General features: G+C 39.3%; 1 protein-coding gene across 2 annotated transcripts in view; it reads left to right on the forward strand.

Moving 5' to 3' along the window:
• The window catches only part of Scaper (S-phase cyclin A associated protein in the ER), a 359173-nt gene that overhangs the window by 243036 nt on the left and 99247 nt on the right, over positions 1–16890 (forward strand). For both annotated transcript variants that reach the window (XM_028865018.2, XM_028865019.2), the window contains exon 24: positions 8206–8321. In XM_028865018.2, the coding sequence (XP_028720851.1) occupies positions 8206–8321 (116 nt within the window). The remainder of the gene's footprint in view (positions 1–8205; positions 8322–16890) is intronic.

Here is a 16890-nt window from a genome sequence, read left to right on the forward strand (position 1 = left end):
TCTACTTAGCATTCTCAGATGCCCACCTCTCCATCCTTGCTAGAATGGCATTGTGAGCTCCCAGTACCTGTAAAGGCACAGTTGCTTTTTAGCATCTTTGTATTTCTGTTTCATAAAATAACTTTCTTTGTATTGTGGATATGTGAACTTACATCTGACTTAAAGCAAAAATCTATTTCCAACTCAGATTAAAAGCCTCATTAAGTATAAATTGGCCATCAAATTTATCTTTCAAATGAGCTTACAATGGGAAAGAGATTTATATTTGCATTTCATAAAGAAAGGGGAGCTATCATGGACCTCTGTTCTCGGGCTTAATGATGCCTCTGAATTTCGTTTGCCTTAAATAAGCAGACTTTTAAACATCTCATTCCCCTTTAGTAAAGCCTTATTCTCACTCACTACAAGTAGCAGCAAAGTGCAGCTCGAATGTCAGGATTCAGTGGGGCAATATTAACCCTTCTGTAAACATTTGGTCATGTTCACTTAGCAAAATCAAGAAAAAAGAACATGCATTCTAGAAAAATCCATCATACTGTTCTTCACATAGCAGCATTGTGTTTGGGACATTTTAATGGGTAACAGGGATTCAGTATTTAGGTAACCCATTTTCATCCATGAGCAAAGTATAGGCTAATCTGGGTACCTGGAAGTCCCCCAAACCTCATTTTGCCACTTACCTTACATTTTGTATCAGATGGTCTCCTAAGTAACATTTTGCGGTGTTTATCCTTCTCAGTGTCTCCCATATACTATTTTTAATGCTAAAGAAGAGGGCCTAAACTAGAAAGCAGGTTTCAGATAATTCCTGTAAAAAGTCTCTGGCATTGCTTATCACTAGCTACTTCCTTTCTTGCATTTCCTTTAGACTAAAGTAAGCAGACCCCGTGCTTGTTAGCAGAATCATTTCTAATCTGACTGTGCTTCATTTTCTCTGTGTTCCATTGCAAGGCTTTTAACGCAGCTGCTTCCGCCTGCTAAAGAAAAGAAAAACCATGCATCAGTAACATCAGGCAGTATCTTGCTGAAGTGAGAATGAGAACCCACAGAGATGTGCTCAGATTCACTGACCTCCAGGAAAGAAAGGAAATGGAGCTTGGTTTGCAAAGTGTTGCAGGACAGTTGAGGTGAAGCTACATAGAGCCCATCTTGGACCATCTGGAGACTCTTCTAACTCGGGGCCTGTGTTCCTTCCCACCTCACCAGAGGCTTGCTTGCTGTGTACACATTCTGTCCCCATTTCCCAGCAGACTCAATCAAGAGCTATACCATCAGCTGAAAGAACTACTCATATTTCCATTCCTGAGAATCTAGTTAGTTCTTTCATACTCTTTTATTTATTTGTCTGGTCAAACTAACATTCTTTATATTCTCTGGGTCTGGATTATTTCAAGAATTTCTTTTTAAATGCAAAGAGATTCTAATTTAATAGAGTTCAGGATCCCTCCTCAAAAATTACCTAGTTGTTAAAATAGAATCATGCTAAATACAATGTGGTACTCCAGTTTCTACCCTGGGACAGAAAAGGGCCATCAGTAAGAAAGCCAGGAAAATCCAAAGACCCTAGTGAACAGTTGAGTATAGTACCAGTGAGTTTTGATGAAGGTACCATGATATGTAAGCAGCCTACATAAAATGAAGCTAGATGAAGGTTGTAGAAACTATGTTATCCTTGTAGCCTTTCCATAAATCTGAATTATTACAAAATGTTTTTCAGTTTGTGATAGTATTATAATTCCAAAGCTTTGTAGATTTGGAATATTTAGTAATAAATGTGCCAAAAATCAAACATACACTATATTTTCCTACAGTACTCTTGCTATAAACTCCACACACACACTCAGGAGTCACATAAACCTAGATTTTTCTGGTGTTTGTTTCTGTCTGGAAAATTGTGAGCAGTTAATTGATTCCTCTGAAGCTAGTTTTCTTGGGTGTCTAACTGGGATATTCATCACTGCCTTAAGAGACTGTCTTGAGAATTGCCACACGGTCTGGCACATGTAAACTGTTAGCATCTTGCTTATACATAGTAGCCATCCGGAATGCTACTTTGAGAAAAGTAAAATTTGGATTCCTGTTTTCACTTTATCTGTGTTTTTACTCCTTAAAATTATTCTTTCTTTCCTTAGTGATATATGGGGTGATCTGGGTCTTGACTTTTCCTAAAAATAGGATGGAAAAAAAAAAAAGCAAAATGAGTAAGGGAAAATGTCAAGTAAGGTGGTAGTAGGCCCTGCAGTTAGCCTTCTCTCCTTGGCCTCTCCTCCCTGGTGTGTCTTCTTCAGGGAGGCCCAAGAACAAGACCTCCCTTTCCTGGGACTCTTCTATTTCTGGATTGCCCACACACACTCTGAACTTGGGTGTTTCCTCATTGTGATTTGATGAGCTCCTCTCCTCTCAAGAGAATTTCTTCCATCAGAGTGCCAGAAAATGAACTGTGCTTTAATTGATTTGATTCAGTAATTACTGAGCTCCTACTTTTCAGTAGATCCAATATAAATATAATCCCAGCTGTTAGAATTAACTAAATAACAAGTATTATCTAATTTATAATTTAATTATATAAATAGAGCAATAAAGAGATACAAGTGTTGGAGAGAAATTGGGATACTATAGAATACTCTTCTCCATGGCTTAAAAGTGTAGCCCATGGGAGTCTACGGACCTAGAAGAATTTGTCCATGTTACAGATCTTGCCAATATTACCTCCTTGCCCAAAACAAACTCTTCCTTGGTCATATGGTCCAAAATTTGTTTTGCTTTCTATCTTTAAAGCATTCAGGACCTTTGAGATATGAAGACAAAGTAAAAGGGAAACTGCTATGATAAGACACTTTTTACATCCTGTAAACAACTCTGAAGCTGGTAAAAGTGGAAGTATAAAAGAACTTGCACAAAGACCCTCTTCTGTATGGTTGACTTGAGTCCATTGTGTTTTGGTTTTGACAGTGCATGTATGTGGTCTCTTTTGTTTTGAAGACAGGCTTTCATATAACCTAGGCTGGCCTCAGGTTAAACTCACTATGTAGTCCAGGCTGGCCTTAAGCTCCTGAACCTCCTGTCTCCGCCTCCCTGTGCTAGGAGTACAGCATGTGCCACCATGCCTAGTCGGTCCATTGTCTTTTAAGCTATAGTGTGATCACTTAGAAAATTGTCCATATTCACACCAGTAGAGTTCCAAAGAACTCACCAAAATAGTTGTTTCCTATTTATCCAGGCCACTCTGTGCACATCCTTTAATTATCGCATTTATCTTGTATTACATTTATTTTTTAAATTTGTCCCTCTCTAGAGTATGAGTGCTAGGCCCAACCCAGTGCCTGTTCACTTTGGGGAGCTTGAGAATAAGATAAAAATGACTTCATTGTAGAAGATAGCAATGACTTCCATACTAATTTTTAGTTATCTTTCACACAACAGCTTTCAAAGAAAGAGCAAGCATAATCAAGCCTTGACAGATATCTGCTATTATTCTCCTTTACTTTCCCACCATCTCCCACCTGCTCCTTTCACCCTTAGTCCCAATGGGTTAGAAATGACTCATTCCAGCACCCACTGAGGAAGGGTCCACATTTTCATTAGCATCACAAAGTAGCTGTTCCCTGGTCTTGACAAAGCCTCTCCAACCTTCCTCAGTCTCACCATGTTGCCTAAGTGTTCAAACTGTGCTTTAAAATTCCAGTCTTTTGGGTACCACACTCCCACAAGTTTAGAATTTCAGTCTTGTGATTTCCTTGCCCCAGAACCTTAGTCCTTTTGGTGCTGGTGCCTACAGCTAGAAATCTGAGCATTGGCACCTACTCAGATTGTAGGAATGTGGGGAAGCCAGCAGAACTGGCTGAAAGTTTTAAGGGGAAAGAAAGGTGGGGGGATACCAGCTCTTTCTGCTTACTCCTTTTGAAGCTAGCATTAACATGTGACAATAGTAAAGGAATAGAGAAGGATGCCCCTGAAGTGTGTGTAGAGCTTTGCATGCAGAGAAGAACAATCATAAGTTTCATTTCCAGGATCCCGTGTCTATAAATTGGACTACTGAGTTCCACATTTATACATGTCTCAGAACTATCTCTAAATGAGTCTTAGGGTGCCACAGATGCACAGAACAAACACCTATGCTGTCCTGCTAATGAACGCGTGAACAGTTTCCCCATCTGCCGCTTCTCTAAAAGCTAGGAAGGCCTTCTTCAGTGATCACAAAGAACTTAATTACTGTGTACAGAGGAGTCAAGTACAAAGGCCAGCAGCCTTTGCAGGTCACCAGAGATTAACAGATGCCTCTCCTTTGATTGGGAGAGCTAATAACAGTTACTCTACTTAATAATTGGATGGGCTCTCAGGCTATGTATTTCAGATTGAGGCTGTCATTTTTTTTGTCTGCCCTTTAACTAAGCTAGGTTATTAGAATGAAGCTACTAATCCTATTAGTCAGTTGTCAGTCCATGGTGGGAGAGAGCAGGGGAAGGCAGAGCTATTAAGATGTTAGGCCAGATATAGAAAGGGGAGCCGTGCATTCCATCCCTAGAGGTACTTTTTTCTTAATCAAATCATAATTATAAAACTTTTTAAAAAGCTCTTTATAAAATTATTTTCCAGCTTTACATTCTAGATGCAGAGTATTTGCAAAGGAGGTAAAGGGAGAAGATACACTTAGTTACCTTCTAGAATAAAGTGTTTTCAACTGAGGAGTAATCTTTCCTTGCTAAGTCTGTTATATACATCCTATGCTTGACTCTGGTTGGGAACACAGAGGCCAGAGTGTTTAAGCTTATCATATAATACATAGACACAAATATCTTTGAGTAAAATACAAAATGATAAGAGCCACAAAACCAGAGTTAAATGTATAGAGGATTTTTACTTTAGTTGAAGGGATCAGAAAGTCTCACTGGAAGAAGTAGTTTTTGGTCTGGGTCTTACAGGATTGAAAATGGCATGTGAACATGAAGGCCAGGAGGCAGCAGTTCTGATGGACAGAACAATTGTGTCAAGCGATTTTAGTGTAGTTACTGTCTGTGTGCCCTGAGAACAGGAACAGGTGTGAGACAGTATTTGTGAGGGTGCTCCTCGACAGGAGCAGTGAGGTACCCAAATGTGAAGAGTGCAGCAAGTGCCAAGTGATAGGCACAAGAAGCCACTGTGACAAGACTTGGAAAGAGACGGAAGGAAGGCCATCTACTGCTGTCACATCTGTCTGGATTATTGTGTGAAAGGGATTTCATTTTTTCATTTATATATTTAATGTCACATGTTAGAAAAGTTTCTTTTTTATCCTCTTAATTTCAGCATTTGAAATGATTCATCATTGAGCTACCTTGATTCCCTTTTTTAGTACCCATGAAGTAAAGAAGTAATCTCAAGCCAGGTGTGGTGGCTCATGCCTTTCATTCCAGGCAGAGGTTGATGGATTTGAAGCCAGCCTGGTCTATATAGCAAGTCCCAGGCCAGCCAGCTCTGCATGCATTGTCAGACTTTGTCTCAAGAAGCCAAAACAACAACAAAATAATCTCAGATATTATAGGGTTATTCTGTCTGTCTTTAATGTTTAGAGATGGGAAAGAGCTATTCATCTTGCTTTGTCAGGGAGTGGGTTCCATTGGGGGATGGTCTTCCTTGTTATACTGACAGGCCTCTGTATTGAGTTAGTCTGTCATATGTTATAGGATGTTTTTATTGTCTAAGATAAATCTTTAGTTGAGCTACTCAACCAACAAATACCTACCATTGCCCTTCTCTCCAGAACTAGGACTGAAAGATGAGTCAATAACTAGGGTGCGAGAGAGCAGATGAAATAGTTAGGAGTTGATGGCAGGACATGAAAGAGGCTAGGAGGATGGTGAGCAAAGTGTCCATCATCTGGCTGTGCTCAATGGAAGAGACAGAGACTGCTTACTGCATATCTAATTCAAAAGGGTACATCCCCGTGATTCCTGGAGAAACTGAACGTTTTTTAAATTTTACAGTTGATTTTGCCTTTTTCTTTATTTTCCTAAAATGATAAAATTTCTATTTTGAGTAGTATATTAGTAAGAAAAAATAGTTTTGAATGGCTTTCATCTTTCCTGAAGTTACTGATTTTTGTCCTGCTGAATGTCCATTAGAGTCAGTGGCTAAGATCTTTAGGAGGTCACAGCCATGTTGGTTGGGTGTTGTTGGTTTTTTTTTCCCCATAGTTGTATACATTAAACTGGCCTGCTTTTACTCAGTCTGCCGCTTCTGTAGTGTTCATCCATGCTCCTCTTTCCTCCCTCAAGCAAAAGAATATGAGACTCTAAACTGAATATAGAAACAGTAGGCATGGACAGATGGGCAGCAGTCAAGAGGCAAAACAGAAGTCAGAGTATCAGAGCCTGGAGGCCGAAGAGGTGTGGGAATGGAGGAAAAGAAAGGAGTTTAAAGAGCAAATGTTTTCAGATGTGTTAAAAATTGGATCTTTGCCCTCAGTTCATTGCTGTGCTTTACAGGTGTTTTCGCTTGTTTATATAGTTGCATATTTTTAAATATTGTGTTTGTAATTTGAGTATAATACAAAAGATTTTGTTTTTAGACAAGGTCTCTCTATGTAGTCCTGGCTGTCCTGGAACTTGCTATGTAGACCAGACTGGCCTCGAACTCACAGAGATCTATGATGGGATTAAAGGTGTGTGTGTGTGTGTGTGTGTGTGTGTGTGTGTGTGTGTGTGTGTGTGTGTCTGTGTGTACTTGTTGATGCAGAGCCCCTTCACCATCTTCAATTGATGTCACCTGTCCCACGGTACCATAGGCCTAGAACTGGTAATTACCATAGAGAAATGCTAACTACGAAGTAGTATGCATACACAGCATATGGTTCCGTTTGTATGAAATTCTATAATAGGTAGATCTAATTTATTGTACTATTACATGAAAGAGGGTTGGGCTGCAAAAGAGAAATGAGGAAACTTAATTGGGATATAGAAATAATTGTGTCTTGATAAGCATTTGTCAGATTTAATTGAATACTGTCTACTTACGATCTCAGCTTTCACCCAATTATAAAAAAGTTGAAAATATCAAGCCATAAATAACCAACAAACATAAGATACTCACTTCCTGGTTACCAAGAAAAGATAAATACAAACCTCACAAAATATCAGCACATACTGTTGAGAGGACTGAAGTTAGAGAGACTGATAGAACCAAACTTATGTAAGAATCTCAACTAACTGAAATGAGCAGTGTACCTAGGTGTGCACTCAGACTGATTAAAACATTTTAGGATACTATTTGCCTACAGCTAATGAAACTGATCCTGTGCACAGTCGTCACCCAGAAGTTCCTTCCACTCCTCAGCATATGCCTAATCCATCTTCTGTGCCAGATATGTAAAAGAGTATTGTTGAAATGGAACCACATCAAATACAAAGCTTCTGTGTATACTATACTATACTATACTATACTATACTATACTATACTATACTATACTAAAATACTATAACATGTAAATGGGGCAGCTTTGAGCCAGAACATGTTGCTGTGCTATTTTTTTTACATACATGGTACTTAAAACTAAAATAGTGTAACAGAGAATTGCTCTTTCCTTCCTCATTCCAGAAGAATGCAAAGAGCTTAGAGAAGTTCCTTCACAGAAAAGTTATGTATAATTTAGAAATTATATAGGAATCGTCATAGATTGAGTTCTGAAATGCCTACTTAATGCCCTCTCTAAAGCAGCTAAAGAGAAGAGAAGACTGTGTACAGCACAAGTGTTAGGTTGTCTGGTATTACTGAAGAACAGTCTAGTGGAGCAAACCATCGCGGAAGTCAGCTGCTCTTGTTCTGCAGGAGTTCCAGAACAGCCATTCCCTTTGCTTTGCTTTGCCAGCTCCCTGCTGCTGTCCTGACAGTCCCTTACTTCCTTCTGTCTGTCTCACACTGTAAGTGGCCCGGAGAAGCCAGTCCTGGCCTTCTCCCCAAAATAGGGTTGGTCACTTATTCTCATGCAACCTTTGCCTTCCCTTTGGGGCACCAACTGTAATGAGCGTCATTTCTGATGGTATGGTTAGTGTGTGTCCCATTCATCAAACTTTGAAACTTCATAACTCAGGGTGGCCATGTCTTATGTCCACCACTGTTTGCCTCATTTCTGTGCACTGAGAAATCATTCAACTGCACACTAAATATTTCATTTGCTTAGAATTTTATGCCTAGGATACTGGGCTAACTTCTGTTTGTATTTCTGTCTAGAATGTGGCAGATCAGATTGCATTTCAAGTTGCTGGTGGATTAACAGCCCTTGAACAAATCCTTCAAGTAGTGGCCCCAGCCTCAAACATGAACACGGTTTCACGAATTCCTCCTAAGTAAGTATGGTTTCTTAATCTGTCTTTCACATTTCATTTGTAAGTAATTTCTGCCCTATGGATTCCATATGGAGGAACCACAAGAAAATTATAAGTATACTTAGGCTTGACTAGCAAGAGCTTTACACATCACATTAAGGAGAAAAACAGGGGTGCTTGACTTCATTTACAGAATTCAAGTTGAGCCTAGGAAGCCTTATAAGGAAATCATTTTAGTGTGTGATCAATTCTATTCTTAAACAAAGAAGAACTGATGAAGTCTTGGAATAGGGGTAAAAGAAAGCTAACCTTCTGTGCTGTGTGTGAAAGAGGTAGGTCCATAGCCTGGGCTTGAGACTGGAAATCTACAGAAATCCCCAGACTCAGGAAGAGCATTCTGAGGCCAAGGCTGCCAGAGTCTGGAGTCTCAGCCAGATTGCTGGGAACTAAAGTGCACCTCAGTCACTAATGGCAGACTGTCCTTTGTCATAAAGGTCTATGTAGCATTTGGTCAAGTCATACTTTAGTCTCTGTCCATTTGAGGTATAGTATCAGAAAATATTATTTCAGAAGTTACTTTTCACAGTTATAACATATACAATTTCTAGGCAATTTGTGGAGATTCTTAAATTCTTTGGAATTTAAATGAATTTTTGATAAAATTTTATCTACACCTCTTGAGAAAATGTTACTCTTAGTTAGTAAAATAAACAGAAAGTTCCATTTGTCCTTTGGATGCCAAGAGGGATAAAAAAACACAAGAGTTTATATTTTGGTAAGATTAGAAACGAAAACAGAAAACCGTTCACACATTGGCTTCTGAGTCCCACAGATCTAGGAGGTGTGTACCCCAGCTAGTGCCTTGTTCACATTGTAGCTCCTTCCCTGTTTGGGTAGAATGTAAGAACTCTGCAAGCTGTGTAAAGTGTTTTATAACTTGTAGGTGAAAGTATCTTAAGTAGTGTCTTACCTCATTTAAATTACATGTTTGCACGACATACTTGCAGAGAATACAAACTTCTTGACACAATTAACGTGAGTTCCTTTGCTCTACTGACAAAGCAGAGGTGAATGAAGGGAAGGTGTAGCCTTTAAAGTCAGTATTTTCCTGTGAGATAGAAAGTGCCACATCAGACAGGTGCAGCAGGCATAAAGGTTTCTCTGATCTTGAGGCATTTCTCATCAAAATGGACTTACTTACATAGTCTTACTGGGAATGAGAGATGAGAATCACTTATGTGTTGATTGGCAAGAAAGGGAGGAGAAAAGGACTGAGACATGGAAAAAGTACTCAAGATTAAAAAGTGAAATGGCATTTGATTCTGTGGTTCAGTGCTTTGATAATCATTAATAATTCATGTTGCCCATCATGAATTTATCTTGAGATTTTTAAATTTTGTTTTTATTAGTTTTCTGGTGAGCTTCAAGGCACATGACCCTGAGGTCTTAGACTAGCAACCTAAATTAAATGCCATTTCTCAAAAGCTGCTTTTGCCACAGGCAAAGAACATGTTCTTATGCTTATTTGTGTTGCTCCTTAATAGAGCAGAAGAGAGTTTCCATAGTTCCTAAAAAAGACTTATGTGAGAAGTAGTGTGTCCCATTGGAAAAGAGTACTGGAACCCTGAGAGTCTAGTCCAGTGCCCACAGCTGGCAGCAACACTTGACCACAGTGCCAGGATGAGAACTTGTTTTATTGCAATAGATCTGAGTTTGCAGCTTCACATTGCCCACAGATAGAAGTCAGCATCAGGAGCCATGGGCATCTAGTAGTGATTCTAGATTTGCTTGTCTGAGCACAAACTCAAGATCATAACTCTGCCATCTTCTCAGACACATCCCAGAACTAGAGTGTTAAAGCTGAGTGTACAGCTTCTTCAGGCACTGTAGCTTTCACTGGAGAGTCAGAGCATGCTGCTGGAAATGGGTCAGTGTGTAAACGTAAAAATACTTTCTCATTTTCTTCCCAGCTACCCTTCCGCACACACTCCTCCTGTGGCCCTGAACTGTCCGTAGTGCCTTGGCAGCCCACTTGTTCTCAGACTGCCCAGATTTCCCTTTCCACCCCGGATTAAATCTTACTACTCATCTCCATGAACCTTCTGTCATCTCAGCTCATTCTTTCCCCATTTTCGGCTTCCTGTGATGCTGTATGGCGTTGACCAGGAGAGCTGGCACGTTAGACTACCCTACATTATTTAATTTTCCTCAGTGATAAGCAGCAGACTTAAACCATTGTCTGGAAATAGTCACCATTTTGAACTCTGGAATCCTCTGACTGACTGACTGACTGACTGACTGACTGACTGACTGACTGACTGACAGCCTGATGCATCCCTGTCCAGCAGCCTGAGTTCTATGTGCTTACATGAACCTCGCCCTGCTCCTTTCTTCTTACTACTCTGTACAGTTCAGTCACTTCACTTAGCGACTCCATAGCCTTGCTTTGTCCATAGTCATTGCTGGGTAGCTTCCTAATAATAGCATTTCTTTTTTTTAAAGAATTTGTTTTTTATTTATATGAATTGTGTATGCATGTGTGTATATACACATGTGTGCAAGTACCCACGAAAGCAGGAAAAAGAATTGGATCTCCTGGAGCTGGGGTAACAGTTGATTGTGAGCTGCTCATTATGGGCACTGGAAATTAAACTTCTTTTCTCTGTAAGAGCAGGAAACTTTCTCAACTTCTGAACCATTCTTCATCTCTCTCCCCTCGGTACCCTCTAAAGATTTCCTAATTAAGAATATGAAGCTAGGGATTTCATAATTTGGTTTTTCTTAGAAGCAGAATAATACTACATCATGTAAATGTACCATACTTGCAGTACCCATTTGTGGTAGTTTGAATGCAATTGGTCCCTATAAGCTCATAGGGAGTGGCACTATCAGGAGTTGTGGCTTTGGTGGAGTGGGTATGGCCTTGTTGGAGGAAGTGTGTCACTGTGGAAGTGGGCTTTAAGGTCTCATATATGCTCAAGCCTTGCTTAGCATCTCAGTTCACTTCCTATTGCTATATCACAAGCTGTAGAACTCTCAGCTCCTTCACCAGCACCATGTTGGCCTGCACACCACCATGTCCTGTGATGATGATAATGGACTAAACCTCTAAAGCTATAAGCTACCCAATTAAATGTTTTCCTTTACAAAAGTTGCTGTGGTCATGGTGTCTCTTTACAGAAATACAAACCCTAACTAAGACACCATTAATCAGTTGATGGATGTCTAGGCTGTTTCCATTTCTTAGATCTTGAGAATAAAGCAGCAATGAACATGGAAGAAGTAGCTCTGTGATATATAGAGTCCTTGGGGTATATACTCAAGAGTGGCATAGCTTCATGTGGTGGGTCTATTTTCAGTTTTGTGAGGAACTTCCACACTGGTTTCCAGAATTGTCATACCAGTTTACATTCCTACCAACAGCATTTAAGTATTCCCATTTTTCCCAGGTCACAGCAGCATATATTGTCAATTGTTCATTTGATCATGGCCATTCTGACTGGGGTAAAATGAAATCTCAAATTAGTTTTTTTTTTATTAAGAAATTTTCTATTCATTTTACATACCAACCACAGATCTCTTCCCCTCCTTCCTCCCACTCCCCAGTCTTCCTGACCCCCATTCCCACCTCCTCCAAGGAAAGGCCTCCTGTGGGGAGTTAGTAGAGCCTGATACAGTCAGTTGAGGCAGGTCTAAGCCCCTCACCCTGGACCAAGGCTGTGTAAGGTGTCCCACCATAGGCAATGTGCTCCAAAAAGCCCACTAATGCCTGAGGGATGGATTCTGATCCTACTGCCAGGGATCCCCTTAAGTAGATCAAGCTACATAACTGTCTCGCCTATGCAGAGGGTCTAGTCCAGTCTCATGGAGGCTCCACAGCTATTGGTCCAGAGTTCATGAATTGCCACTAGTTAAGTTTGTTTGTCTCGGTAGGTTTCCCCATCATGATCTTGATGCCCCTTGCTCATAGAATCCCTCTTCTCTCTCTTCGACTGGACTCCTGGTGTTTGGCCGTGGATCTCTGCATCTGCTTCCATCAGTTACTGGAGAAAGGCTCTATGATGACAGGATATTCACTGATCTGATTACTGGGGTAGGCCAGATCAGGCACCCTCCCCACTATTGCTAGTAGTCTAACCTGAGGTCATCCTTGTGCATTCCTGGGAACTTCCCTAGCATCCAGTTTCTCCTTATCCCCATGATGTCTCGCTCTCTCATGGTATCTCTTTCATTGCTCTCCCACTCTGTCCCTGTTCCAGCTCGACCGTCCTGTTCCCTTATGTTCTCATCCTCCATCCCCTATCCTCCATTGGCCCCCCTCATCCCCAGTCTACTCGTGGAGATCTTATCTGTTTCCCCTTCCCAGGGCAATCCATGAGTCCCTCTGAGTTTTCCTTGTTAGCTTGCTTCTCTGGAGCTGTGGATTGTAGTCTGGTTATCCTTTGCTTTACATCTAGTATCCACTTATGAGTGAGTACATACCATGTTTGTCTTTCTGAGTCTGGGTTACTTCACTCAGGATGGTATTTTTTAGTTCCATTCATTTACCTGCAAATTTCATGATGTTATTGTTTTTTTTATTGCTGAGTAGTACTCCATTTTGTGTATGTACCATGTTTTCTTAATCCATTCTTCAGTTAAGGGACATCTAAGTTATTTCCAGGTTCTGGCTATGACAACTAATGCTGCTGTGAACATAGTTGAGCATGTGTCCTTGTGGTATGATTGAGCATTCTTTGGGTATATGCCCAAAAGTGGTATAGCTGGGTCTTAAGGAAGATTGATTCCCAATTTTCTGAGAAGTCACCATACTAATTTCCAAAGTGGCTGTACAAGTTTGCACCCCTATCAACAGTGGAGGAGTATTCCCCTCACTCCACATCCTCTTCAACATAAGCTGTTATCAGTGTTTTTGATCTTAGCCATTCTGACAGGTGTAGTAAGATGGTATCTCAGAGTCGTTTTGATTTGCATTTCCCTGATGACTAAGGATGTTGAGCAATTCCTTAAATGTCTTTTGGCCATTGGGATTCTTCTTTTGAGAATTCTCTGTTTAGCTCTGTAGCGCATTTTTTAATTGGATTATTTGATGTTTTGATGTCTAGTTTCTTGAGTTCTTTATATATTTTGGAGATCAGCTCTCTATCAGATATAGGGCTGGTGAAGATCTTTTCCCATTTCTGTAGGCTGTCAATTTGTCTTATTTACTGTGTCCTTTGCCTTACAGAAGCTTCTCAGTTTCATTATTGCTCTCAGTGTCTGTGCTGCTGGTGTTATATTTAGGAAGTGGTCTCTGGTGCCAGTGCTTTCAAGAGTACTTCCTACTTTGTCTTCTATCAGGTTCAGTGTAACTGGTTTTATATTGAGGTCTTTGATCCACTTGGACTTGACTTTTGTGCATGGTGATAGATATGGATCTATTTGCAATTTTCTACATGTTGATATCCAGTTATGCTAACACCATTTGTTGACAATGCTTTCTTTTTTCCATTGTATAGTTTTGGCTTCTTTGTCAAAAATCAGGTATTCATAGGTGTGTGGGTTAATATCAGGATCATCAATTTGATTCCATTGGTCTACATGTCAGTTTTTATGCCAATACCAAGATGTTTTTATTACTATAGCTCTATAGTAGAGCTTGAGGTCAGGGATGGTGATGCCTCCAGAGGTGGCTTTATTGTACAGGGTTGTTTTAGCTATCCTGGTTTTTTTGTTTTTCCATATGAAGTCAAGTATTGTTATTTCCAGGTCTGTGAAGAATTGTGTTGGGATTTTGATAGAGATTGCATTGAGTCTATAGATTGCTTTGGGTAAGATTGCCATTTTTACTGTGTTAATCCTACCTATCCAAGAGCATGGGAGATCTTTCCATTTTCTAATATCCTCTTCAATTTCTTTCTTAAATGATTTAAAGTTCTTGTCATATAGGTCTTTCACCTGCTTAGCTAGAGTTACCTCAAGATATTTTATATTTTTTTTGTGATTATTATAAAGGGTGATGTTTCTCTGATTTCTTTCTCATTCTATGTATTGTTTGTATATAGGAGAGCTACTGATTTTTTTTTTTTAGTTAATCTTGTATCCTGCCACATTACTGAAGGTGTTTATCAGCTGTAGTATTTCCCTAGTAGAATTTTTGGGGTCACTTATGTATACTATCATATTGTCTGCAAATAGTGAAAGGTTGACTTCTTCCTTTCCAAATTTTATCCCCTTGATCTCCTTTTGTTGTCTTATTGCTCTAGATAGGACTTTGAGTACTATATTGAATAGATATGGGGAGAGCAGACAGCCTTGTCTTGTTCCTGATTTTAGTGGAAATGCTTTGAGTTTCTCTCCATTTAATTTGATGTTGGATGTCGGCTTGCCTTTATTGTGTGTAGGTATGTTCCTTATAATCCTGATCTCTCCAGGACCTTTATCATGAAAGGGTGTTGGATTTTAACAAAGGCTTTTTCAGCATCTAATGAGATGATCATGTGGTTTTTTTTTTTCTTTCAGTTTGTTTATATGGTGTATTACATTGACAGATTTTCATATGTTGAACCATCCTTGCATCCCTGGGGTGAAGCCTACTTGGTCATAGTGGATAATTTTTTTTATGTGTTCTTCGATTTGATTCCCAATATTTATTGAGTATTTTTGCATTGATGTTCACGAGGGAGATTGGTCTGTAATTCTCTTTCTTTGTTGCATCTTTGTGTGGTTTGGGTATCAGGGTAACTGTAGCCTTATTAAAAAAAGTTTGATAATGTTCCTTCTGTTTCTATTGTGTGGAACAATTTGAAGAGTGTTGGTATTAGCTCTTATTTGAAATTCTGGTAGAATTCTGCACTGAAGCTATCTGGCCCTGGGCTTTTTTTCAGTTGGGAGACTTGTAATGACTGCTTCTATTTCCTTAGGGGTTATAGGTCTATTTAAATAGTTTATCTGGTCTTGATTTAATTTTGGTATGTGGTACCTATCCAGAAAATTTTCCATTTCTTTTAGATTTTCCAATTTTGTAGAGTACACATTTTTGAAGTATGACCTGATGATTCTCTGGATTTGCTCAGTGTCTGTTGTTATATCTCCCTTTTCATTTCTGATTTTGTTAATTTGGATATTATCTCTCTCTCTCTGCCTTTTGGTTGGTTTGGATAAGGACTTGTCTATCGTTGATTTTCTCAAAGAACCAACTCTTTGTTTCATTGATTCTTTGTATTGTTCTCTTTGTTTCTATTTTATTGATTTCAGCTCTCAATTTGATTATTTCCTGGTGTCTGTTCCTCCTGGGTGAGTTTGCTTCTTTTTGTTCTAGAGCTTTTAGGTATTCTGTTCAGTCGCTAGTGTGAGATTTCTTCAACTTCTTTATATAGGCATTTAGTGCTATGAATTTTCCTCTTAGCACTGCTTTTATAGTGTCCCATAAGTTTGGGTATATTGTACATCCATTTTCATTGAATTCTAGGAAATCTTTAATTTCTTTATTTCTTCCTTGACCCATTGGTGATTCAGATGAACATTATTCAGTTTCCATGAGATTATAGGCTTTCTGTAATTTTTGTTGTTGTTGAAATCCAACTTTAAGCCATGGTGGTCTGATAAAGTATAGGAGGTTATTCCAATTTTTTGTATCTGTTGAGATCTGCTTTGTGACCAAGTATGTGGTCAGTTTTAGTGAAGGTTCCATGGGATACTTAAAAGAAGGTATATTCGTTTTTGTTAGGGTGGAATGTTCTGTAGACATTTGTTAAGTCCACTTAAGTCATAACATCTGTTAGATCCCTTATTTCTCTGTTAGGTTTCTGTCTGACAGATCTGTCCAGTGGTAAAAGTAGGGTGCTGAAGTCTCCCACTATTAATGTGTGGGGTTTGATGTGTGATTTAAGCTTTAGTAATGTTTCTTTTACATATGTAGGTACCCTTGTATTTGGGGCATAAATGTTCAGAATTAAAACTTCATCTTGTTGGATTTTTCCTGTGATGAATATATAATGTCCTTCCTGATCTCTTTTGACTGATTTTACTTTGAAGTCTGTTTTGTTAGATATTATGATATCTATGAATTATGATATTATGAAACGAGCTTGTTTCTTAAGTTCATTTGACTGGACAGACTTTTCCCAGCCTTTTACTGTGAGGTAGTATCTGTCTTTGAAGTTGAGGTGTGTTTCTTGTATGCCCCAGAAGATGGATCCTGTTTTCATATCCATTCTATTAGTCTGTGTCTTTTTATAGGTGAATTGAACCCATTGATATTAAGGGATATTAATGACCAGGGATTGTTAATTCCTGTTATCTTTAGTTGGTAGTGTGTGTGTGTGTGTGTTTCCCTTTTTGAGGATTTGCTGCTGTGGGGTAATCTTACATGTGTTTTAGTGGGTGTATCTGGCTTCCTTAGGTTGGAGTTTTCCTTCTAATGCTTCCTGTAGGGCTGGATTTGTGGATAGGTATTTTTTAAATCTGGTTTTGTGTTGGAATGTCTTGTTCATTTCGTCTGTGGTAATTGAAAGTTTTGCTGGGTTTAGTAGTCTGGGATGGCATCCATGGTCTCTTAGTGTCTGCATTACATCTGTCCAGGTCCTTCTAGCTTTCAGAGTCTCCATTG

Source organism: Peromyscus leucopus, chromosome 7, assembly GCF_004664715.2.
Source record: "Peromyscus leucopus breed LL Stock chromosome 7, UCI_PerLeu_2.1, whole genome shotgun sequence".
Classification (NCBI taxonomy): domain Eukaryota; kingdom Metazoa; phylum Chordata; class Mammalia; order Rodentia; family Cricetidae; genus Peromyscus; species Peromyscus leucopus.